Genomic DNA, 27129 nt, shown 5'->3' with positions numbered 1-27129 from the left:
CCCACAGGGTGTCTGATATCTCCCATTAAAACATTCATTACCCACACGGTGCCTGATATCCCCGAGAAAACCATTCATTACCCACAAGGTATCTGATATCCCCCATTTAAACATTCATTACCCACAATGAACTGATATCCCCCATATAATGATTCATTACACACACGGAGCCTGATATCCACTATAAAAACATTCATTACCCACAGGGTGCCTGATATCCCCTATAAAACCATTCATTACCCACACGGTGTCTGATATCACCCATAAAACCATTAATTACCCACATAGAGCCTGATATCCTCTATAAAACCATTCATTACCCACACGGTGTCTGATATCCCCCATAAAACCTTTCATTCCCCACACGGAGTGTGATATCCCCAATAAAATCATTCATTACCCACATGGTGCCTGATATCCGCTATAAAACAAGTCATTAACCACACGGTGTCTGATATTCCCCATAAAACCATTCATTACCCACGCAGTGTCTGATATCCCCTATAAAACCATTCATTACCCACACGGTGCCTGATATTCCTCATAAAACCATTGATTACCCACACAGTGTCTGATATCACCCATAAAACCATTAATTAGCCACACGGAGCCTGATAAAGCCTATAAAACCATTCATTACCCACACGGTGCCTGATATCCCCCATAAAACCATTAATTACCCACACAGAGCCTAATATAGCCCATAAAACCATTCATTACCCACACAGAGCCTGATGTAGCCTATAAAACCATTCATTACCCACACGGTGCCTGATATCCCCCATAAAACCATTCATTACACACACGGAGGAGAAAGTGAGGGCTGCAGATGCTGGAGATCAGAGCTGAAAATGTGTTGCTGGAAAAGCCCTGAAGAAGGGCTTTTGCCCGAAACATTGATTCTCCTGTTCCTTGGATGCTGCCTGACCTGCTGCGCTTTTCCAGCAACACATTACACACACGGAGCATGATATCCACTATAAAACAATTCATTACCCACACGGTGCCTAATATCCACTGTAAAACCATTCATTATCCACACGGTGTCTGATATCCACCATAAAACCATTCATTCCCCACATGGAGTGTGATATCCCCCATAAAACCATTCATTCCCCACACGGAGTGTGATATCCCCAATAAAATCATTCATTACCCACATGGTGCCTGATATCTGCTATAAAACAAGTCATTACCCACACAGTGTCTGATATTCCCCATAAAACCATTCATTACCCACATAGTGTCTGATATCCCCCATAAAACCATTCATGACCCACACGGTCTGATATCCCCTATAAAACCATTCATTAAGCACACGGTGCCTGATATTCCCTTTAAAACCATTCATTCCCCAACCCGAGCGTGATATCCCCAATAAAACCATTCATTACCCACATGGTGCCTGATATCCGCTATAAAACCATTCATTATCCAAACGGTGCCTGATATTCCCTATAAAACCATTCATGACCCACATGGTGCCTGATATCCCCTATAAAACCATTCATTACCTACAAATTGACTGATATCCCTCATAAAACCATTCATGACCCACACGGTGTCTGATATCCACTATAAAACCATTCATTATCCAAACGGTGCCTGATATTCCCTATAAAACCATTCATGACCCACATGGTGCCTGATATTCCCCTATAAAACCATTCATTACCCACACGGTGTCTGATATCCCCCTATAAAACCATTCATTAAACACACGGTGCCTGATATCCCCTATAAAACCATTCATTACCCACACGGTGTCTGATATCCCCCATAAAAACATTCATTCCCCATACGGAGTGTGATATCCCCAATAAAATCATTCATTTCCCACATGGTGCCTGATATCCGCTATAAAACAAATCATTACCCACACGGTGCCTGATATCCACTATAAAACCATCCATTACACACACAGTGTCTGATATCCCCCATGAAAACATTCATTACCCACACGGAACTGATATCCCCTATAAAACCATTCATGACCCACACGGTGTCTGATATCCACTAAAAAACCATTCATTACCTACACGGTTTTAATATCCCGCATTAAACCATCCATTACCCACACGGAGTCTGATATCCCCAATGAAACCATTCATTACCCACACGGTTTTAATATCCCCCATTAAACCATTCATTACCCACACGGTGCCTGATATCCCCCATACAACCATTCATTACCCACAGGGTGTCTGATATCTCCCATTAAAACATTCATTACCCACACGGTGCCTGATATCCCCGAGAAAACCATTCATTACCCACAAGGTATCTGATATCCCCCATTTAAACATTCATTACTCACACTGAACTGATATCCCCCATAAAACGATTCATGACACACACGGAGCCTGATATCCACTATAAAACCATCCATTACACACACGGTGTCTGATATCCCCTATAAAACTATTCATTATCCACACGGTGTCTGATATCACCTTAAAAATCTTTCATTACCCTCACGGTGCCTGATATCCCCCATAAAACCATTCATTACAAACACGGTGCCTGATATCCACTATAAAACCATCCATTACTCACACGGTGTCTGATATCCCCCATAAAACCATTCATTACCCACACAGAGCCTGATAGAGCCCATAAAACCATTCATTACCCACACGGAGCCTGATATAGCCTACAAAACCATTCATTACCCACTCGGTGCCTGATATCCCCTATAAAACCATTCATTACCCTCACGGTGCCTGATATTCCCCATAAAACCATTCATTACACACACAGTGTCTGATATCCCTCATAAAACCATTCATGACCCACACGGTGTCTGATATTCCCCATAAAACCATTCATTACCTACACAGTGCCTGATATCCCCCATAAAACCATTCCTGACCCACACGGTGTCTGATATCCACTAAAAACCCATTCATTACCCACATGGTGTCTGATATCACCTATGAAACCATTCATTATCCAAACGGTGCACGATATTCCCTATAAAACCATTCATTACTCACATGGTGCCTGATATTCCCCATAAAACTATTCATTACCCACAGGGTACCTGCTATCCCTCACAAAAACATTCATGATCCACACGGAACTGATATCCCCCATAAAACATTCATTACCCATACGGTGTCTGATATCCCCCGTAAAACCATTCATTACCCACACAGAGCCTGATATTCCTCATAAAACCATTCATTACCCACACGGTGCCTGATATTCCTCATAAAACCATTCATTACCCACACAGTGTCTGATATCACCCAGAAAAACATTCATTACCCACACGGTGCCTGATATCCCATATATAACCATTCATTAACCACACGGTGCCCGATATCCCCCATAAAACCATTCATTACCCACTGGGTACCTGATATTCCCCCATTAAAACATCCATTACCCACACGGAAATGATATCCCCTATAAAACGATTCATTACACACACGGTGTCTGATATCCCCTATATAACCATTCATGACCCGCACAGTGTCTGATGTCCCCTATATAACCATTCATTATCCAGACGGTGCCTGATATCCCCCATAAAGCCATTCATTACACACACAGTGTCTGATATCCACTATAAAACCATTCATTATCCACACGGAGTCAGATATCCCCGATTCAACCATTCATTACCCACACGGTGCCTGATATCCCCCATAAAAGCATTCATTACCCACACAGAGCCTGATATAGCCCATAAAACCATTCATTACCCACACGGAGCCTGATATAGCCTACAAAACCATTCATAACCCACACGGTGCCTGATATCCCCCATAAAAACATTCATGACCCACACGGTGTCTGATATCCACTAAAAAAACCATTCATTACCTACACGGTGCCTGATATCCCCTATAAAACCATTCTTTACCCACACAGTGCCTGATATTCCCTTTAAAACCATTCATTCCCCACACGGAGTGTGATATCCCCAATAAAATCATTCATTACCCACATGGTGCCTGATATCCACTATAAAACCAGTCATGACCCACATGGTGTCTGATATTCCCCATAAAACCATTCATTACCTACACAGTGTCTGATATCCCCATAAAACCATTCCTGACCCACACGGTGTCTGATATCCATTAAAAACCCATTCAGTACCCACATGGTGTCTGATATCACCTATAAACCATTCATTATCCACACGGTGCCCGATATTCCCTTTAAAACCATTCATTACCCACAGGGTACCTGCTATCCCTCACAAAAACATTCATGATTCACACGGTGCCTGATATCACCTATAAAACCATCCATTACCCATACGGAGTCTGATATCCCCGATGAAACCATTCATTACCCACACGGTTTTAATATCCCCCATTAAAACATTCATTACCCACACGGAACTGATATCCCCCATAAAACCATTCATTACCGACACAAAGTGTGATATCCCCAATAAAATCATTCATTACCCACATGGCGCCTGATATCTGCTATAAAACAGGTCATTACCCACACGGTGTCTGATATTCCCCATAAAACCATTCATGACTCACACATTGTCAAATTTCCCATCCAAAACCATTCATTACCCACACAGTGTATAATATCCCCTATAAAACCATTCATTACCCACACAGTGTATGATATCCCCTATAAAACCATTCATTATCCACACGGAGTCTGACATCCCGATAAAACCATTCATTACCCACACGGTTCCTGATATCCCCTATAAACCATTCATTACTGCCACATAGCCAGATATAGCCTATAAAACCATTCTTTACCCACAGGGTACCTGATATCCCCCATAAAACCATTCATGACCCACACGGTGTCTGATATCACTAAAAAACCATTCATTACCCACATCGTGCCTGATATCCCCAAAAAAACCATTCATTCCCCTCACGGAGTGTGATATCCCCAATAAAATCATTCATTACCCACATGGTGCCTGATATCCACTATAAAACCAGTCATGACCCATACGGTGTCTGATATTCCCCATGAAACCATTCATTACCTACACAGTGTCTGATATCCCCCATAAAAACATTCCTGACCCACACGGTGTCTGATATCCACTAAAAACCCATTCATTACCCACATGGTGTCTGATATCACCCATAAAACTATTCATTATCCACAGGGCACCTGCCATCCCTCACAAAAACATTCATGATCCACACGGTGCCTGATATCACCTATAAAACCATCCATTACCCACACGGAGTCTGATATCCCCCATTAAAACATTCATTACCCACACGGAACTGATATCCCCGAGAAAACCATTCATTACCCACAGGGTATCTGATATCCCCCATTTAAACATTCATTACCCACACTGAACTGATATCCCCGATAAAACGATTCATTACACACACGGTGCCTGATATCCCCTATAAAACCATGCATTACCCTCATGGTGCCTGATATCACCCATAAAACCTCCTTTACACACACGGAGCCTGATATCACCTATAAAACCATCCATTATCCACACGGTGTCTGACATCCCCAATACAACCATTCTTTACCAACACGGTGCCTGATATCCCTCATAAAAATATTCATTACCCATACGGTGTCTGATATCCCCAATAAAACCATTCATTACCAAAACAGTGACTGATATCCCCCATAATACCATTCACTACCCAAATGGTGCCCGATATCCCCTATTAAACAATTCATTACACACACAGTGCCTCATATCCCCTATTAAACCATTCATTACACACACGGTGCCTGATATACCCGATAAAACGAATCATTACACACACGGTGTCTGATATCCACTATAAAACCATTCATTACCCACACGGTGCCTGATATCCCATAGAAAACCATTCATTACCCACAGGGTATCTGATATCCCCCATTTAAACATTCATTACCCACACTGAACTGATATCCCCGATAAAACGATTCATTACACACACGGTGCCTAATATCCCCTATAAAACCACGCATTACCCTCATGGTGCCTGATATCCCCCATAAAACCAGTCATGACCCACACGGTATCTGATATCCCCCATAAAAGCATTCATTACACACACGGTGCCTGATATCCACTATAGAACCATCCATTATCCACACGGTGTATGATATCCACTATAAAACCATTCATTACCCACACGGTGTCTGATATCTCCCATAAAACCATTCATTACCCAAACGTTGCCTGATATCCCCCATAAAACCATTCATTACCCACACAGTACCTGATACCCCCAATAAAACCATTCATTAGTCACACAGTACCTGATATCACCCATAAAACCATTCATTACCCACATGGTGTCTGATATCCCCCATAAAACCATTCATTACCCACACAGAACCTGATATAGCCCATAAAACCATTCATTACCCACACAGAGCCTGATACAGCCTACAAAACCATTCATTACCCTCACGGTGCCTGATATCCCCCATAAAACCATTCATTACCCACACGGAGCCTGATACAGCCTACAAAACCATTCATTACCCTCACGATGCCTGATATCCCCCATAAAACCATTCATTACATACAGGGAGGAGAAAGTGAGGGCTGCAGATGCTGGAGATCAGAGCTGAAAATGTGTTGCTGGAAAAGCGCAGCAGGTCAGGCAGCATCCAAGGAACAGGAGAATCGACGTTTCGGGCATAAGCCCTTCTTGAAGAAGGGCTTTTGCCCGAAACGTCGATTCTCCTGTTCCTTGGATGTTGCCTGACCTGTTGCGCTTTTCCAGCAACACATTGCACACACGGAGCATGATATCCACTATAAAACCATTCATTATCCACACGGTGTCTGATATCACCTTAAAAATCTTTCATTAACCACATGGTGCCTGATATCCCCCATAAATCCATTCATTACACAAATGGAGCCTGATATTCCCCATAAAACCATTCATTACCCTCACAGTCTCTGATATTCCCCATAAAACCATTCATTACCCACACAGTGTCTGATATCCCCCATAAAACCATTCATTACCCACACAGTGTCTGATATCCACTATAAAACCATTCATTATCCACACGGTGTCTGATATCACCTTAAAAATCTTTCATTATCCACACGGTGCCTGATATCCCCCATAAATCCATTCATTACACAAATGGAGCCTGATATTCCCCATAAAACCATTCATTTCCCACACAGTGTCTGATATCCCCCATAAAACCATTCATTACCCACACAGTGTCTGGTATCCATTATAAAGCAATTCATTATCCAACATTTTGTTTGAAACGTTCCATAATTCCAGTAATTCCTCACTCTGTCCCTGACACCTCTGTTCCCGCTCCACATTTCCCCACACTCACCGTTATGGAGAGCAATTCATTGGACTGGATGGGGATTTCCAGGACTAGTGAGCCCATCCCCTTCTCATCTGTAGTCACCAACACTGCTCCAGGTTTCCAGGAACTTAACACGCTGATGGTCGCATTGGTTACAGGTCGCCCCGTAGTATACTGCAATTTTATCTGAGTAAAGACAGGGATCGTTTAATATAATGTAACAGAGCAAGGATTGTACTTACTGAACCTGGCCCGTACAGATCCTGGTCTGTACAGAACCTGGTCTGTACAGTGCTCCTGCATATATTACACAGTATGTGTGGGGGAGAGTGTAAGCCTGTATATATTAAACAGTGTGTATGGGGAGAATTTAACCCTGTCTATATTACACAGTGTGTCGGGGGGGGGGGGGGAGACTGTAACCTTGTATATATTACACAGTATGTGTGAGCTGGGGAATTTTACCCAGTATGTTGCCTCCCCGGTGCCAGGGTCCGGGATGTCGCTGATCGGGTTTACGTGATTCTGAAGGGGGAGGGTGAGTAGCCAGAAATTATGACACATATTGACACCACTGATATAGCCAGGAAAGGGATTGAGGATCTGAAAAGTGACTACAGAGAGTTAGGTTGGAAGCTGAAGAGCAGGACGAGTAGAGTAGTGATCTCAGATTTGCTATTAGTGCCACGAGATAGTGAGGTGAGGAACAATCAGCGAGGACAGCTAAACATGTGCTGCAAGGCTTGTGCAGGAGAGAGGGCTTCAGATACCTGGACCACTGGGATACCTTCTGGGGAAGGTGGGACCTGTACATAAAGGGCGGGTTGCTCCTGAACTGGAGGGGCACAAATATCCTGGGTGGGAGATTTGTTTGTGTGGATCAGGAGGGTGTAAACTAGTGTGGCATGGGGGTGGGAATCAGAGCTACACATCTGAGAGGTGGGCAGTTGTAGATGGGACAGTGTCAGGATCTAGTGAATCTATCAGGAAGGTTTTTCACGTGATGAAACGAAGGGATCGGTTAAAGTGTGTGTCTGCTTAAACGCAAGGAGTCCCAGAAATAAGAGTGACGAATTTAAGAGTATGAGAACTTGGGACTATGATTAGATTAGATTACTTACAGTGTGGAAACAGGCCCTTCGGCCCAACAAGTCCACACCGACCCGCCGAAGTGCACCCACCCAGACCCATGCCCCTACATTTACCCCTTCACCTAACACTACAGGCAATTTAGCATGGCCAATTCACCTAACGGAGACGTGGGTTTCACAGGGGCAGGAACGGTTGCTGGATGTTCCAAGGTTTAGAACATTTAAAAAGAACAGGGAGGGGGGAAAAAGAGGAGGGGGTGTAGCGTTGCTAATCAGAGAGTGCATCATAGCTACAGAAATGGAGGTTGTTGAGGAAGGTTTGTCTACTGAGTCAGTAAAGGTGGAAGTTAGGAACAGCAAGGTAGCAGCCACCTCATTGGGGGGTTTCTACAGTCCCCCTAATAGCAGGAGAGAGATTGAAGAATTCATAGGCTGGCAGCTTTTGGAAAAATGCAGATGAAGCAGGGTTGTTGCCATGGGTGATTTCAACTTTCACAATGTTGACTGGAACCTCCTAAGTACCGATGGTTTGGATGGAGCCGTTTTTGTCAGGTGTATTCAGGAGAGTTTCCTTATTCAGTATGTCGACAGGCCGACGAGGGGAGAGGCCATTTTGGATTTGGTGCTGGCAATGAGCCAGGACAGGTGTCAGATCCCGCGGTGGGAGAGTACTTTGGTGACAGTGATCACAACTGCCTCACATTCACCATAGCCTTGGAGAGGGAAAGGAGCAGTTAGCAAGGGAAGATATTTAATTGGGGAACAGGAAATTATGATGCTATCAGACAGGAGTTGGGAAGTACAGATTTGGAGCAATTGTTCCACAGAAAGGGCACAACAGACATGTGGAGATTATTTAAGAAGAAGTTGTTGCGAGTGATGCACAAATTTATTCCGTTGATACAGGTAAGAAGGGGTAAGATTAAGGAGCCTTGCATGATGAGAACAGAGGAGCTTCTCGTCAAAAGGAAGAAGGTAGCTTATGTAAGGTGGAGGAAGCAAGGATCTAGCACAGCTTTAGAGGATTACAGGCTTGCTCGAAAGGAGCTCAGAAATGGACTGAGGAGAGCCAGGACGGGGCACGATAAAGACTTGGCAAGAAGGATTAGGGAGAACCCTAAGGCATTTTACTCATTCGTGAGGAATAAGAGAATGATCAGGGAGAAGGTAGGGCCGGTCAGGGATAGAGGAGGGAACTTGTACGTGAAGTATGAACAGATAGGGGAAGCCCTAAATCAGTTTTTTGCTTTGGTTTTCACTAAGGAAGGGGACCTTGCTGTGAATGAGAACTTTGAGGAGCTGGGATACAGGCTAGACCAGATCAAGATTGATGAAATTGATGTGCTGGAAATTTTGGCAAACATTAAGATTGATAAGTCCCCAGGGCCAGACCAGATTTATCCTAGGCTGCTCCAGGAAGCGAGAAAGGAGGTTGCTAAGCCACTAGCGAGGATATTTGCCTCCTCATTCTTCACTAGAGTCATACCGGAGGATTGGAAGGAGGCAAATATTGTTTCTCTTTTCAAGAAGGATAATCGGGAAATCCCTGGAAATTATAGACCAGTCAGTCAGTCTGTGGTCAGCAAGGTTTTGGAAATAATTCTGAGGGATAGGATTTATGACTATTTGGCAAAGCATAGTGTGATTAAAGGCAGTCAGCGTGGCTTTCTGGGATGCCGCCTGACCCGCTGTGCTTTTCCAGCACCACTCTAATCTTGACTCTGATCTCCAGCATCTGCAGTCCTCACTTTTGCCTAATGGCTTTGTGAGGGGCAGGTCTTGCCTCACAAATCTTATTGAGTTCTTTGGTTCTTTGAGGAGGTGACGTGGCAGGTCAACGAAGGTCAACAGTGGATGTGGTGTATATGGACTTCAGTAAGGCATTTGAAAAGGTTCCCCATGGTAGGCTCATTCATAAAGTCAGGAGGTATGGGAGACAGGGAGATTTGACTGTCTGGATTCAGAATTGGTTGGCTGGCAGAAGGCAGAGGTTGGTTGTAGATGGAAAGTATTCTGCCTGGAGATCAATGGTGAGTGGAGTCCCGCAGGGCTCTGTTCTTGGGCCTCTGCTCTTTGTAGTTTGTTTAAGTGACATGGATGAGGAGGTTGACGGGTGGGTTAGTAAATTTGCCGATGACACAAAGGTTAGAGGTGCCATTGATAGTACCGAGGGCTATTGCAGGCTGCAGTGCGACATAGACAGGATGCAGAGCTGGGCTGAGAAATGGCAGATGGAATTCAACCTGGATAAACGCGAAGTGATGCATTTTGGAAGGTCGAATTTGAATGCTGAATATAGGATTAAAGACAGGATTCTTGGCAGTGTGGAGGAACAGAGGAATCTTGGTGTTCACATGCATAGATTCCTCAAGTTGCCACCCAAGTGGATAGGGTTGTTAAGAAATCATATGGTGTTTTGGCTTTCATTAATAGGGGAATGGAGTTTAAGAGTCGGGAGGTTTTGCTACAGCCCTACAAGTCCATGGTCAGATCACACTTGGAATATTGTGTCCAGTTCTGGTCGCCCCATTATAGAACATAGAACATAGAACATAGAACAATACAGTGCAGAACAGGGCCTTTGGCCCTCGATGTTGCACCGACCTGTGAACTATTCTCAGCTTGTCCCCCTCCACTATCCCAAAATCATCCATATCTGATTTAAATCTCTCTAATGTGGCTGAGTTGACTACATTAGCAGGTGGGGCATTCCACGCCCTTACCACTCTCTGTGTAAAGGACCTGCCTCTGACATCTGTCTTAAATCTATCACCCTTCAATTTGTAGTTATGCCCCCTCGGACATGCCGACATCATCATCCTAGGAAAAAGACTTTCACTGTCTACCCTATCTAATCCTCTGATCATCGTGTATGTCTCTACCAAATCCCCTCTTAGCCTTCTTCTTGCCAATGAGAACAGGTTTATGTCTCTCAGCTTTTCCTCATAAGACCTGCCCTCCACACTAGGCAACATCCTGGTATTATAGGAAGATATGGAGGCTTTGGAGAGGGTGCAAACCTGGAGAGGTTTAATAGGATGTTGCCTGGACTGGAGGGCTTGTCTTATGAAGAGAGGTTGACTAAGCTCAGACTTTTGTCTCTGGAGAGAAGGAGGAAGAGAAGTGACCTGATCGAGGTATACAAGGTAATGAGAGGCATGGATAGAGTCAATAGTCAGAGACCTTTCCCCAGGGCAGGATTGACTAGCACGAGGAGTCATAGTTTTAAGTTATTAGGAGAAAAGTGTAGAGGGGATGTCAGGGAAAGGTACTTTACGCAGAGAGTTGTGAATGCATGGAATGCGTTTCCAGCGGTGGTGATGGAAACAGAGTCATTAGGGACATTTAAGTGACGGCTGGTCATGTACATGGCCAGCAGTGAATTGAGGGATGTGTAGGTTAGGTTGGTCTCCTTCCTATCGGAAAGATGTCGTGAAACTTGAAAGAGTTCAGAAAAGATTTACAAGGATGTTGCCAGGGACAGAGGATTTGAGCAATAGGGAGAGGCTGAACAGGCTAGGGCTGTTTTCCCTGGAGCTGAGGGGTGACCTTACAGAGGTTTACAACATTATGAGGGGCATGGATAGGATAAATAGGCAAGGCCTTTTCCCAAGGGTCAGGGAGTCCAGAACTGGAGGGCATAGGTTTAGGGTGAGAAGGGAAAGATATAAAAGAGACCTACGGGGCAACTTTTTCACACAGAGGGTAGTACGAGTATGGAATGAGCTGCCAGAGAAAGTGGTGGAGGCTGGTACAATTGCAACATTTAAGAGGCATTTGGATGGGTATATGAATAGGAAGGGTTTGGTGGGATATGGGCTGGGTGCTGGCAGGTGGGACTAGATTGGGTTGGGATATCTGGTCGGCACGGATGTGTTGGAGCGAAGGGTCTGTTTCCATGCTGTACATCTCTATGACTCTGTGACTCTATTAGGAATCATCCTTGGCACAACATTGAGGGCCAAAGGCCTGTTCTGTGCTGTACTTTTCTATGTTCTATGTTCTGTGTATTACACAATATGTGTGTGTATTGGGGAATTTAACCCAGTATGTATTACACAGTGTGCATGTGTTAGGAAATTTAACCCAGTATGTACTATAGAGTGTGTGTGTGTCAGAGAGTTTAACTCCATATTCATTACACAATGTATGTAGGAGAATTAATCCTCTATATATTAACCTCACCTGCACAGTGTATGGAATTCCTGGTTTATAATAATCTTCCACCTTCTCAAATGTGATCTTCATAAATTCACTTTCGACTTCACATGTTGCGCTTGACCAAATTGGGATACCTAGGATTAGATGCAATGTTTTTCAGTGGAGGTTATAAAATTTGGAGATTGAAAGAGAGATTGAAAACGAAGCAATGTGAGGGACAACGTGCTCAGCTATAGAGTTTGTCTCAGACAGAGAGCCACAGACACAGTGAGAGATTCTAAGTTAGTCAGAGAGTAAACCAAATTCCAATAAAGGGAGGGACCGTGACAGAGATATTGTGCCATAGAGAGTGTGATCAAGAAAGACACGGAGAAACAGAGAAGGAAAGACAGGATGGTCATGTGTAGGAGACGACAAATAGTGAGAGATGGACAGATCAAGATAGACATAGAGACACAAAGAGAGAAGGGCCTGTGCCTGAAACGTCGAATCTCCTGTTCCCTGGATGCTGCCTGACCTGCTGTGCTGTTCCAGCAATAAAGTTTCAACAAGAGAGAGAGAGAGTAAGGAACAGAGAAGGAGAGAACAAGAAATTAAGAGAGATACGTTGATAGGCAGAAACAGATGTGCAGACAGAGATAGACAAAGATTGTGAGATTATTGGCACAGTCTTTGATTCTTTGAGACTAAATTTGGACCTGGTCCAATAAACAGTACTGAATACCATCGAGTCAGAGATGTACAGCATGGAAACAGACCCTTTGGTCTACCTCATCTGTGCCAACCAGATATCGCAACCTAATCTAGTCCCATTTGCCAGCACCTGGCCTGTATCCCTCCAAACCCTTCCTATTCACATACCCATCCAGATGCCTTTTAAATGCTGTAATTGTACCAGGCTTCACCACTTCCTCTGGCAGCTCATTCCATAAACACACCACTCTCTGTGTGAACAAATTGCCCCTTAGGCCCCTTTTAAATATTTCCACTTTCACCCTAAACCTATGCTCTAGTTACGGACACCAACACACCCCTTCCCCCCACCCCCCACCCTGACCCCCCCCCCCCCCACCCACGCCACCCCCTCCAGGGAAAAGGCCTTGCCTGTTTATCCTATCCTCATGATTTTATAAACCTCTATAAGGTCACCCCTCAGCCTCCGACGCTCCAGCCTATTCAGCGTCTCCCGATAGCTCAAATCCTCCAATCCTGGCAACATCCTTGTAAATCTTTTCTGAACTCTTTCAAGTTTCATAACATCTTTCCGATAGGAAGGAGACCAGAATTGCACGCAATATTCCAAATGTCAAACCAATGTCCTGTACACCCACCACATGACCTCCCAACTCTTACACTCAATGATCTGACCAACAAAGGAAAACATACAAATGCTTTCTTCATTATCCTCTCGACCTGCGACTCCACTTTCAAGGAGCTATGAACGTGCATTCCATGGTCTCTTTGTTCAGACACTTCCCAGGACCTTACCATTAAGTGTGTAAGTCCTGCCCTGATTTGCCTTTCCAAAATGCAGCACCTCTCATTTATCTAAATTAGACCCCATCTGTCACTCCTCAGCCCATTGGCCCATCTGATCAAGATCCTATGCATTCTGATGTAACCTTCTTCACTGCCCACTACACCCCCAATTTTGGTGTCATCTGCAAACTTACTAACTATACCCCTTATGTTCACATCCAAATCATTTCTATAAATTAGATTAGATTAGATTGGAAACAATCTTACAGTGTGGAAACAGGCCCTTCGGCCCAACAAGTCCACACTGACCCGCCGAAGCGCAACCCACCCATTCCCCTACATTTACCCCTTTACCTAACACTATGGGCAATTTAGCATGGCCAATTCACCTGACCTGCACATCTTTGGACTGTGGGAGGAAACCGGAGCACCTGGAGGAAACCCACGCAGACACGGGGAGAACGTGCAAACTCCACACAGTCAGTTGCCTGAGTCGGAATTGAACCCGGGTCTCTGGCGCCGTGAGGCAGCAGTGCTAACCACTGTGCCACCGTGCTGCCCACAATGATGAAAAGTTGTGGACCCAGCACCATTCCTTGTGGCACACCACTGGTTACAGGCCTCCAGTTTGAAAGGAAACCAGCCACCACCACCCTCTGTGTTTTACCTTTGTGCCAGTTCTGTATCCATTTGATTAGTTCTCCCTGTGTTCCATGAGATCTAACCTTGCTAACCAGTCTATCATGAGGAAACTTGTCGAATGCCTTACTGAAATCCATATAGATCACATCCACTGCTCTGTCCTCATCAATCCTCTATATTACTTCTTCAAAAATATCAATCAAGTTTGTGAGTCAAGATTTCCCACGCACAAAGCATTGACTATCCCTAATCAGTCCTTGCCTTTCCAAATACATGTACATCCTGCCCCTCAGAATTTCCTCCAACAACTTAGTGGGCAGCAAGGTGGCAGAGTAGTTAGCACTGCTGCTTCACAGCGCCAGAGACCTGGGTTCAATTCCCACCTCAGGCAATTGTCTGTGTGGAGTTTGCACATTCTCCCCGTGTCTGCATGGGCTTCCTCCAGGTGCTCTGGTTTCCTCCCACAGTTAGGTGAATTGGCCGTGCTAAATTGCCCATAGTGTTTGGTAAAGGGATAAATGTAGGGGAATGGGTCAGTGTGGACTTGTTGGGCCAAAGGGCCTGTTTCCACACGGTAAATAATCTAATCTAAACTTGCCCACCACCAACATCAAGCTCATTAGTCTATCGTTCCCTGGCTTTTCCTTCCCACCTTCCTTAAACAGTGGCACCACGTTAGCCAACCTCCAGTCTTCTGGCACCTCATTTCTGACTATCGATGATACAAATATCTCAGCAAGAGGCCCTAGCTTCCTACAGAGTTCTAGGGTACAACTGATCAGGTACTGGGGATTTATCCACCTTTATGTATTTTAAGACATCCAGCACTTCCTCCTCTGTAATATGGACATTTTGCAAGGTGTCACCATCTATTTCCTCACACTCTTCCATGTCCTTGTCCACTGATGCAACTACTCATTTAATATCTTCTCCATCTCCTGCAGTTCCACACAAAGGCTGCCTTGCTGATCTTTGTGGGGCCCTATTCTCTCCCTCGTTACCTTTTTGTCCTTAATGTATTTGTAAAAACCTTTGGATTCTTCTTTACTCTATTTGCTAAAGCTATCTCCCTTTTCGCCCTCCTGATTTTCCTCTTAAGTATACTCCTACTGCTTTTGTACTCTTCTAAGGATTCACTCGATCTATCCTGTCTGTACCTGACTGTGCTTTTTTTTTCTTGACTAAAACCTCAATTTCTCCAGTCATCCAGCCTTCCTTACACATATCAGCCTTTCCTTTCACCTGAACAGGAATATACTGTCTCTGAACTCTTGTCATCTCATTTCTGAAGGCTGCCTATTTTTCAGCCATCCTTTTAGCTGTGAACATCTGCCCCAAATCAACATTTTGAAGTTCTTGGCTAATACCGTCAAAACTAGCCTTCCTCCAATTTAGAATTTCAACTTTTAGATCTCTGTCTGTCTCTCTCTCTCTCCTGCACTGTCCTCACCATGTGCTCCCTTTGTCTGCCCTTCTCCCTGTTAAACTGCTGTTGTTTTGACTTTTTTTTCCAAAGTTCCAAAACAATGCAACAGCATATAAAACAGTAATTGTTGCTGCTGGAATTTGAGGAAATCACCTCCACCACCTAAAATACCTCAAAAAAAGGAGCAGCTCTTACAGCCAGAAATTTTTCCCGTCCTCATCTTGGATTTTGTCATTTACATAAATGATTTGGATGCGAGCTTAACAGGTACAGTTAGTAAGTTTGCAGATGACACCAAAATTGGAGGTGTAGTGGACAGCGAAGAGGGTTGCCTCAGATTACAACAGGATCTTGGCCAGATGGGCCAATGGGCTGAGAAGTGGCAGATGGAGTTTAATTCAGATAAAGGCGAGGTGCTGCATTTTGGGAAAGCAAATCTTAGCAGGACTTATAAACTTAATGGTAAGGTCCCAGGGAGTTTTGCTGAACAAAGAAACCTTGGAGTGCAGGTTCATAACTCCTTGAAAGTGGAGTCGCAGGTAGATAGGATAGTGAAGAAGGCGTTTGATATGCTTTCCTTTATTGGTCAGAGTACCGAGTACAGGAGTTGGGAGGTCATGTTGCGGCTGTACAGGACATTGGTTAGGCCACTGTTGGAAGACAGTTCTAGTCCAGGATTCTCTCAAGGTAAACTTGCAGGTTGAGTCAGTAGTTAGGAAGGCAAGTACAATGATGGCATTTATTTTGAGAGGGTTTGAATATATCTGAGACTGTAAAATGCTCTGGTCAGACCACATTTGGAGTATTGTGTGCAGTTTTGGGCCTAATATCTCAGGAAGGATGTACTGGCCCTGAACAGGTCCAGAGGAGGTTCACAAGAATGGTTTCAGGAATGAAAAGCTTAACATATGAGTAACATTTCAGGACTCTGGATCTATACTCAATGGAGTTTAGAAGGATGAAACATACATTATATTGAATGGCTTGGACAGAGTAGATGTTGGGGAGCTGTTTTCATCTGTAGGAGAGACTATAGCCCGAGGGTATAGCCTTAGAGTAAAGGGAAGACGTTTTGAATGGAGATAAGGAGAAACTTCTTCAGCCAGAGAGTGGGGAATCTATGGAGTTCATTGCCACAGAAGGCTGTGGAGGCCAGGTCATTGAGTGTATTAAAGACTGAGGTAGAGAGGTGCTTGAGTATCAAGGGGATCAAGGGTTACGGGGAGAAAGTGGGAGAATGAGGTTGAGAAACCTATCAGCCATGATTGAGTGGTGGAGCAGACTTGATGGCCTGATCCCTGCTCCTATGTCTTATGGTCTTATGATTTCTCTTTAGTAAACCCATAGAAGTTTACTCTAGTCATAAAAAAGCTCTTCTGAATGCATTGTTAAGACATCTTAAGTATTAAATTCCAGCAATTTACCAATTATTGATATATCAGGTTAACAGGTCAGTTATTCTCAGGTTTCCCTCTCTCCTGCCTTCTTGACCAAACATTGAACATTTGCCAACTTCCAATTTTAGAGATCATGCCCAAATCAGAGAAATCCTAGCCAGCACATCTACTGTCCTTGTGCCTACTTCTTTTCAAACTCTGTGCTGGAGTTTATCCAACAAATTAGGTAAAGTCAACATGGTTTGACAAAAGTGTGATCCTGTTTAACATAAGGATGTAACTAGTCGCAGCATAGGACCACGAATAGGCCATTCAGCCTATTCAGCCTGTTCCATCATTAAAACAGGTCACAGTGAAGCATTCATCTCAAACCTATCTTCCCCCACCATCTCCATGAACCCGATTAGTCTTCAGAAACAAACTGACAAATTATTGAGTTTTACATAGAACATAGAACATAGAACATAGAAAAATACAGCGCAGTACAGGCCCTTCGGCCCTTGATGTTGCGCCGATCCAAGCCCACCTAACCTATACTAACCCACTATCCTCCATATGCCTATCCAATGCCCGCTTAAATGCCCATAATGAGGGAGAGTCCACCACTGCTACTGGCAGGGCATTCCATGAACTCACGACTCGCTGAGTAAAGAACCTACCCCTAACATCTGTCCTATACCTACCCCCCCCCGCTTAATTTAAAGCTATGCCCCCTTGTAATAGCTGACTCCATACGTGGAAAAAGATTCTCACTGTCAACCCTATCTAAACCCCTAATCATCTTGTACACCTCTATCAAGTCACCCCTAAACCTTCTTTTCTCCAATGAAAACAGCCCCAAGTGCCTCAGCCTTTCCTCATATGATCTTCCTACCATACCAGGCAACATCCTGGTAAACCTCCTCTGCACCCGTTCCAGTGCCTCCACATCCTTCCTATAGTATGGCGACTAAAACTGCGCACAATACTCCAGATGTGGCCGCACCAGAGTCTTATACAACTGCAACATGATCTCAGGACTCCGGAACTCAATTCCTCTACCAATAAAAGCCAGTACGCCATATGCCTTCTTCACCGCACTATTTACCTGGGTGGCAACTTTCAAAGTTGACAACCTTCTGGGGTAGAAAGTCCCACAGTTTCATTCCCTCTGGATGAAATCATTACCCCCCAAATGAAATCATTCCACCTCATCTCAGATAAAATGGCCAGCCAGTCCCTACACCCCTCCCGATCTCTGTATGGTCCTCCAGTCCCTCCTCCTCTCCCAGCATCTGTTACTTCCTCCGGCCCTTACAACCCTCCCTATCTCTGTACAGTCGTCCAGTCCCTACACTCCTCCCAACATCTGTTACCTCCTCCAGCCCTTGCACCCTTCCCTGTGTCTATAACCTCCTCCAGCCCCTACTTCTCTCCCTATCTCTGCAACTTCCTTCAGCCTCTACACTCCCTCCCTATGTCTGTAACCTCCTCCAGCTCCAACTCCCCTCCCTATCTCTATAACCACCTCCAGCCCCTACACCCCCTCCCTATCTCTGTAACCCCCACCAGCCCCTACACCCCCTCCCTATCTCTATAACCTCTTCCAGCCCCTACACCCCCTCCCTATCTCTGTAACCTCCTCCAGCCTCTACACCCTCCTATTATCTGTATCCTCCTCCAGCCCCTACACCCCTTCATCTTTCTGTAAACTCTTCCAGCCCCTACACCCCCTCCCTATCTCTGTAACCTCCTCCAGCCCCTTCACCCTCCCTAGCTCTGTAACTTCCTCCAGCCCCTTCACTCCCTCTTTACCTCTGTATCCTCCTCCAGCCCCTACACCGCTCCCTATCTATGTAACCTCCTCTGTTCCCCTACAATCCTCCGTCTCTCTGTAATCTCCTCCAGCCCCAATACCCCTCCGTCTCTCTGTAACCCCTCCAGCCCCTACATTACTCCCTACCTCTGTAACCTCCTACATTTTCCTACATCCCTCCCTCACTCTGTAACCCCCTCTAGTCCCTAAACCCCTCACTATCTCTGCAACCACCTCAAGCCCCTACAACCTTAGTCATCCCTGTAATCTCGTTTTTCTTTCATTCATTCACAGGATGAGGGCATTCCTGGCTAGGCCAGCTTTTATTTCCCCTCCCTAATTGCCCAGAGAGCAGTTAAGAGTCATCCACATAGCTGTGGGTCCAGCATCATATGTAGCTCAGACCAGGTCAGGATTGCAGTTTCCTTCTCCAGGGGAAATCAGTGAACCAGATGGATTATGATCTGACCACTCACAACGGTCAGTAGAAGCTTAATGTTTTAAATATTGAATTCAGATTTCATGATTCAAACCGAGGTGCCTGGAACATTCTCTGGGTGTTTGGATTAACAGTTCAGTGATAATACCGTTCGGCTATCAACTCCTTGAGCCCCTCCATTCCTCTCTATCTCTGGAGCTTCCTCCAGCCCCTTCACTCTTCCCATTCTCCATAAGCTTCTCCACGTGCTATAGCTCACCTTATCTCTGAGGAAGGGTCAAACTGGACTTCAAACATTAACTCTGTTTCTCTCTCCCATGCTGCTGCAGTGTTGCTACGTTTCCCCAACACTTTCTGTTTGTATTTCAAGTTTCCAGAGTATACAGCTATTACAAGCACAGTTCAAATCAAGATCATGAGTTAATGTAGCAGTATTGGTCATTAGTGTAGGAGCGCTTGTAGGTAGTGTTGGAGAGTCAGTAGTTAGTGTTGGAGACTCAGTAGTTAGTGTGGGAGAGTCAGTCGTCAATGTTGGAGAATCAGTAGTGTGTGAGCGAGAATCAGTAGTCAGTGTAGGACTATCAGTAGTTAGTGCAAGATTATTAGCAGCTAGTGTGTGATAGTCTCTGACACAAGTGCAGATGTATTAATAGTTAACGTAGGAGTATTAGTAACCACTGAAGGAGAATCAATAGTTCACGTTGGTGAATCAGTAATTAGTTAAGACTATTAGTAGCTAGTATTGGACAGGTGTATTGGTAGCTAATGCAGAAGGATCAGTGACTAGAGCAATATGATTAATGTAGGAGTAGCTGTCATTAATGCAGGATATTCGGTGGTTATTGTCAGACTATCAAAAGTTAATAAGAACTGTCAGTATTTAGAGTCGGAGAATTGGCAGATGGTATATGAGAGTTAGGAGATAGTGTAGAAATGTGAGCAGCTCATTTGGGAGGATCCATAGCAAGGGCAGGTGTATTAACAGATCATGTCAGAAAATCTTTAGTCAATGCAGGAATATCAGTAATTTAGGAGTATTAGTAACTAATTAGGGGTCAGTGGGGGAGTGTCAGTGGTCAGTGTGGGTGTGTAAGGGGACAGTGTGGGAGTGTCAGGGGACAGTGCAGTGTGTCAGGGGACAGTGCGGGAGTGTCAGGGGACAGTGCAGTGTGTCAGGGGACAGTGCGGGCGTGTCAGGGGACAGTGCGGGAGTGTCAGGGGACAGTGCAGTGTGTCAGGGGACAGTGCACGTGTGTCAGGGGACAGTGCAGGCGTGTCAGGGGACAGTGCGGGAGTGTCAGGGGACAGTTCAGGCGTGTCAGGGGACAGTGCACGTGTGTCAGGGGACAGTGCGGGCGTGTCAGGGGACAGTGCGGGAGTGTCAGGGGACAGTTCAGGCGTGTCAGGGGACAGTGCGGGAGTGTCAGGGGACAGTGCGGGCGTGTCAGGGGACAGTGCGGGAGTGTCAGGGGACAGTGCGGGCGTGTCAGGGGACAGTGCGGGAGTGTCAGGGGACAGTTCAGGCGTGTCAGGGGACAGTGCGGGAGTGTCAGGGGACAGTGCGGGCGTGTCAGGGGACAGTGCGGGAGTGTCAGGGGACAGTGCACGCGTGTGTAAGGGGACAGTGTGGGAGTGTCAGGGGACAGTGCAGGAGTGTCAGGTGACAGTGCGGGAGTGTCAGGGGACAGTGCGGGAGTGTCAGGGGAGGAGCGAAGGACTTCTGGGAAGGTGAGTCTAACTGTTTAAAAATCTTACTTCAGGCATCGGGGCCTCCATTTGTTTAGAGAGGTGTGAGGGAGGAGCGAAGGACTTCTGGGAAGTCATATATTTGTGTGGTTGCATTACCCGAAACACTACTCGGGTAGTGTCTCCCACCCATCCTCCTCCTCTAACCAAACAAAAAAAGGTTCTGTGAGCCAGATTGGTAAGGTAACAAGTTTATTTTTTATTCCTTATTTTTCAACATTCTCTTTGGGAATTTAGAATAGTGGGAATGGCGGTGAGGGCAGTTGAATGTTCCTCCTGCAGAATGTGGGAGGTAAGGGTCACCACTACTGTCCCTGCTGACTACATCTGCGGGAAGTTCACCCAACTCCAGGTCCTCGAAAACCGCGTTAGGGAACTAGAGCTAGAGCTGGATGAACTTTGGATCATTTGGGAGGCAGAGGGGATTATTGAGAGGAGTTACGGGGAGGTAGTCATTCCTCAGGTACAAGAAAAAGGCAGATGGTTACAGTCAGGGGATGGAAAGGGAACAGACAGGCAGTGCAGGGATCCCCTGTGGCCATTCCCCTCAACAATAAGTATACCATTTTGGATACTGTTGGGGGGGGGGGGACTTACCGGGGAAAACAGTGGGGCACAGGGCTCTGGCACAGAGTCTGTCCCTGCTGCTCAGAAGGGAAGGGGGAAGAGGAGCAGAGCAGTAGTCATTGGGGACTCCATAGTTAGGGGGACAGATAGGAGGTTTTGTGGGGATGAGAGAGACTCACAGTTGGTGTGTTGCCTCCCAGGTGCCAGGGTTCATGATGTTTTTGGGATCCTTAAGGGGGAGGGGGAGCAGTCCCAAGTCGTGGTCCACATAGGCAACAACGACATAGGTAGGAAGAGAGATGGGGATTTAAGGCAGAAATTCAGGGAGCTAGGGTGGAAGCTCAGAGCTAGGATGAACAGAGTTGTTGTCTCTGGTTTGTTGCCCATGCCACGTGCTAGTGAGGCGAGGAATAGGGAGAGAGAGGAGTTGAACACGTAGCTATGGGGATGGTGCAGGAGGAAGGGTTTTGGATTCCTGGATAATTTGGGCTCTTTCTGGGGTAGGTGGGACTTCTACAAGCAGGATGGTCTTCATCTGAACCAGGGGGGTACCAACATCCTGGGGGGGGGGGGGGGGGGGGGGGGGGCGGATATTTGCCAAGGCTATTGGGGTGGGTTTAAACTAATCCAGCAGGGGGACGGGAACCAAAATTGTAGTTCGAGTATAGAAAAGGTTGAGAGTGGGGAGGTCCAAAATCAAGTTTCAGGGACGCAAGATGGCACCAGATAAGCAAGAAATTGGTTTGAAGTGTGTCTACTTCAACACCAGGAGCATCTGGAATAAGGTGGGTGAACTTGCAGCATGGATTGGTACCTGGGACTTCGATGTTGTGGCCATTTCGGAGACATGGATAGAGCAGGGACAGGAATGGTTGGTGCAGGTTCCAGGATTTAGATGTTTCAGTAAGAACAGAGAAGATGGTAAAAGAGGGGGAGGTGTGGCATTGTTGGTCAAGGACAGTATTACAGTTGCAAAAAGGATGTTTGGGGACTCGTCAACTCAGGTAGTAAGAGCTGAGGTTAGAAACAGGAAAGGAGAGGTCACCCTGTTGGGAGTTTTCTACAGGCTCCGAATAGTTCCAGAGATGTAGAGGAAAGGATAGCAAAGATGATTCTCGAAAGGAGTGAGAAAGACAGGGTAGTTGTCATGGGGGACGTCAACTTTACAAAGATTGACTGGGAACACTGTAGTACGAGTACTATAGATGGGTTAGTTTTTGTCCAGTGTGTGCACAAGGGCTTCCTGACACAGTATGTAGACAGGCCAACTAGGGGTGAAGATACATTAGATTTGGTACTGGGTAATAAGCCCAGCCAGGTATTAGACTTGGAAGTAGGTGAGTACTTTGGTGATAGCAATCACAATTCTGTTATGTTTACTTTAGTGATAGAAAGGAATAGGTGTATACCACTGGGCAAGAGTTACAGCTGGGGGAAGGCAATTACAATGTGATTAGGCAAGATTTAGGAAGCATAGGATGGGGAAGGAAACTGCAGGGGATGGGCACATTAGAAATGTGGAGCTTATTCAAGGAAAAGTTCCTGTGTGTCCTAGATAAATATGTACCTGTCAGGCAGGGAGGAAACTGTAGAGCATGGGAGCCGTGGTTTACGAAGGAAGTGGAATCTCTGGTCAAGAGGAAGAAGAAGGCATATGGTAGGATTAGATGTGAAGGCTCAGTTAGGGCACTTGAGGGTTACAAAGTAGCCAGGAAAGACCTAAAGAGAGAGCTCAGAAGAGCCAGGAGGAGACATGAGAAGTTGTTGGCGAATAGGATCAGGGTAAACCCTAAGGCTTTCTATAGGTATTTAAGGAATAAAAGAATGACGAGAGTAAGATTAGGGCCAATCAAGGATAGTAGTGGGAAGTTGTGTGTGGAGTCAGAGGAGATAGGGGAAGCACTAAATGAATAGTTTTCGACAATATTCACTCTAGAAAACGACAATGTTGTCGAGGAGAATACTGAGATACAGGCTACTAGACTGGGGGTGGGATTGAGGTTCAAAAGGAAGAGGTATTAGAAATCCTGCAGAGTGTGAAAATACGTAAGTCCCCTGGGCCGGATGGGACTTATTCTACGATCTTCTGGGAAGCCAGGAGGGAGATTGCCAAACCTTTGGCATTGATTTTTAAATCGTCATTGTCTACAGGAATAGTGCCAGAAAACTGGAGGATAGCAAACGTGGTTCCCCTGTTTAAGAAGGGGAGTAGAGACAACCCTGGTAATTATAGACCAGTGAGACTTACTTCAGTTGTTGGTAAAGTTGTGGAAAAGGTTATAAGAGACAGGGGTTATAATCATCTAGAAAAGAATAATTTGATTAGGGATAGTCAGCACGGTTTTGTGAAGGGTAGGACGTGCTTCGCAAACGTTACTGAGTTCTTTGAGAAGGTGACCAGATGAGAGTAAACCGGTTGATGTGGTGTATATGGATTTCAGCAAGGCGTTCGATAAGGTTCCCCACAGTAGGCTATTGTACAAAATGTGGAGGAATGGGATTGTGGCAGATATAGCAGTTTGGATCAGTAATTGCCTTGCTGAAAGAAGACAGAGGGTGGTGGTTGATGAGAAATGTTCATCCTGGAGTCCAGTTACTAGTGGTGTACCGCAAGGGTCGGTGTTGGGTCCACTGCTGTTCGTCATTTTTATAAATGACCTGGATGAGGGCGTAGAAGGGTGGGTTAGTAAATTTGCAGATGACACTAAGGTCAGTGGAGTTGTGGATAGTGACAAAGGATGTTGTAGGTTACAGAGAAACATAGATAAGCTGCAGAGCTGGGCTGAGGTGGCAAATGGAATTTAATGCAGACAAGTGTGAGGTGATTCACTTTGGTCGGAGTAACCGGAATGCAAAGTACTGGGCTAATGGTAAGATTCTTGGTAGTGTAGATGAGCAGAGAGATCTCGGTGTCCATGTACACAGATCCTTGAAGTTTCCACCCAGGTTGACAGGGTTGTGAAGAAGGCATACAGTGTTTTAGCTTTTATTAATAGAGGGATCGAGTTCCGGAACCATGAGGTTATGCTGCAGCTGTACAAAACTCTGGTGCGGCCACACTTGGAGTATTGTGTACAGTTCTGGTCACTGCATTATAAGAAGAATGTGGAAGCTTTGGAAAGGAGATTTACTAGGATGTTGCCTGGTATGGTGGGAAGGTCTTACGAGGAAAGGCTGAGGGCCTTGAGGCTGTTTTCGTTAGAGTGAAGAAGGTTGAGAGGTGACTTAATAGAGACATACAAGATAATCAGAGAGTTAGATAGGATGGACGGGGAGAGCCGTTTTCCAAGTATGGTGACGGCGAGCATGAGGAGGCATAGCTTTAATTTGAAGGGTGATGGATATAGGACAGATGTCAGAGGTAGTTTCTTTACTCAGAGAGTAGGAAGGGTATGGAATGCTTTGACTGCAATGGTCGTAGATTCACCAACTTTAAGTACATTTAAATCGTCATTGGACAATCATATGGAATAGTGTAGGTGGGATGGGAATTCAGATTGGTATGACAGGTCAGCGCAACATCAAGGGGCGAAGGGCCTGTACTGCGCTGGAATGTTCTACATTCTAGGTAATGTTCTACGTGCTACAGTGTGGGAGTGTCAGGGGACAGTGTGGGTGTGTCAGTGGTCAGTGTGGGAGTGTCAGTGGACAGTGTGGGGGTGTCAGTGGTCAGTGCAGGAGTGTCAGGGGACAGTGCGGGAGTGTCAGTGGTCCGTGCAGAGTGTCAGTGGTCAGTGTGGGGGTGTCAGTGGTCAGTGCGGGAGTGTCAGTGGTCAGTGCAGAGTGTCAGTGGTCAGTGTGGGAGTGTCAGTGGTCAGTGTGGGAGTGTCAGTGGTCAGTGTGAGTGTCAGTGGACAGTGCGGGAGTGTCAGTGGTCAGTGTGGGAATGTCAGGGGACAGTGCAGCAGTGTCAGTGGTCAGTGCGGGGGTGTCAGTGGTCAGTGCGGGAGTGTCAAGGGACAGTGCGGGTGTGTCAGTGGTCATTGTGGGTGTGTCAGTGGTCAGTGTGGGAGTGTCAGGGAACAGTGCGGGAGTGTCAGTGATCATTGTGGGAGTGTCAGTGGACAGTGCGGGAGTGTCAGTGGTCAGTGCAGAGTGTCAGTGGTCAGTGTGGGGGTGTCAGTGGTCAGTGCGGGAGTGTCAGTGGTCAGCACGGGAGTGTCAGGGGACAGTGCGGGTGTGTCAGTGGTCAGTTGTGGGAGTTTCAGTGGTCAGTGTGGGAGTGTCAGTGGCTAGTGCAGGAATGTCAGGGGACAGTGCGGGTGTGTCAGTGGTCAATGTGGGAGTGTCAGGGGACAGTGCAGAGGGTCAGTGGTCAGTGTGGGGGTGTCAGTGGTCAGTGCGGGAGTGTCAGTGGTCAATGTGGGAGTGTAAGTGGTTAGTGTGGGAGTGTCAGTGGTCAATGTGTGAGTGTCAGTGGTCAGTGCAGAGTGTCAGTGGTCAGTGTGGGGGTGTCAGTGGTCAGTGCGGGAGTGTCAGTGGTCAGTGTGGGAGTGTCAGTGGTTAGTGCAGGAGTGTCAGGGGACAGTGCGGGTGTGTCAGTGGTCCGTGCAGAGTGTCAGTGGTCAGTGTGGGGGTGTCAGTGGTCAGTGCGGGAGTGTCAGTGGTCAGTGCGGGAGTGTCAGGGGACAGTGCAGCAGTGTCAGTGGTCAGTGTGGGAGTGTCAGTGGTTAGTGCAGGTGTGTCAGTGGTCAGTGTGTGAGTGTCAGTGGTCAGTGTGGGAGTGTCAATGGTCAGTGTGGGAGCGTCAATAGTCAATGCAGGAGTGTCAGTGGTTAGTGCGGAGTGTCAGTCGTCAGTGTGGGAGTGTCAGTCGTCAGTGTGGGAGTGTCAGTGGTCAGTGTGGGAATGTCATTGGTTAGTGTGGGAGTGTCAGTGGTCAGTGTGGGATTGTCAGTGGTCAGTATTGGGATTGTCAGTGGTCAGTGCAGGAGTGTCAGGAGTCAGTGCGGGACTGTCAGTGGTCAGTGCGGAATGTCAGTGGTCAGTGCAGGAGTGTCAGTGGTCAGTGCGGAATGTCAGTGGTCAGTGCGGGAGTGTCAGTGGTCAGTGCAGAGTGTCAGTGGTCAGTGCGGAGTGTCAGTGGTCAGTGCGGGAGTGTCAATGGTCAGTGTGGGAGCGTC

General features: G+C 46.1%; 1 protein-coding gene across 1 annotated transcript in view; it reads right to left on the bottom strand.

Annotated features, from left to right (window-relative positions):
- LOC148142291 (alpha-2-macroglobulin-like) overlaps positions 1–12669 on the bottom strand; it is a 53943-nt gene extending 41274 nt beyond the window's left edge. The window contains exons 1-2 of the mRNA XM_087976565.1: positions 12540–12669; positions 7288–7449 (exon numbers count right to left, since the gene is read on the bottom strand). Of these exons, the coding sequence (XP_087832691.1) occupies positions 7288–7449; positions 12540–12602 (225 nt within the window). The 5' untranslated portion in view covers positions 12603–12669. The remainder of the gene's footprint in view (positions 1–7287; positions 7450–12539) is intronic.
- Between the last annotated feature and the right edge of the window lie 14460 nt (positions 12670–27129).

This window comes from Chiloscyllium plagiosum, unplaced genomic scaffold (genome assembly GCF_037043375.1).
Source record: "Chiloscyllium plagiosum isolate Xiang-an unplaced genomic scaffold, Cpla_swu_hap1 HiC_scaffold_29, whole genome shotgun sequence".
Classification (NCBI taxonomy): domain Eukaryota; kingdom Metazoa; phylum Chordata; class Chondrichthyes; order Orectolobiformes; family Hemiscylliidae; genus Chiloscyllium; species Chiloscyllium plagiosum.
The sequence above is the reverse complement of the archived record's forward strand: the minus strand, read 5'-3'. Positions and strand labels throughout refer to the sequence as shown.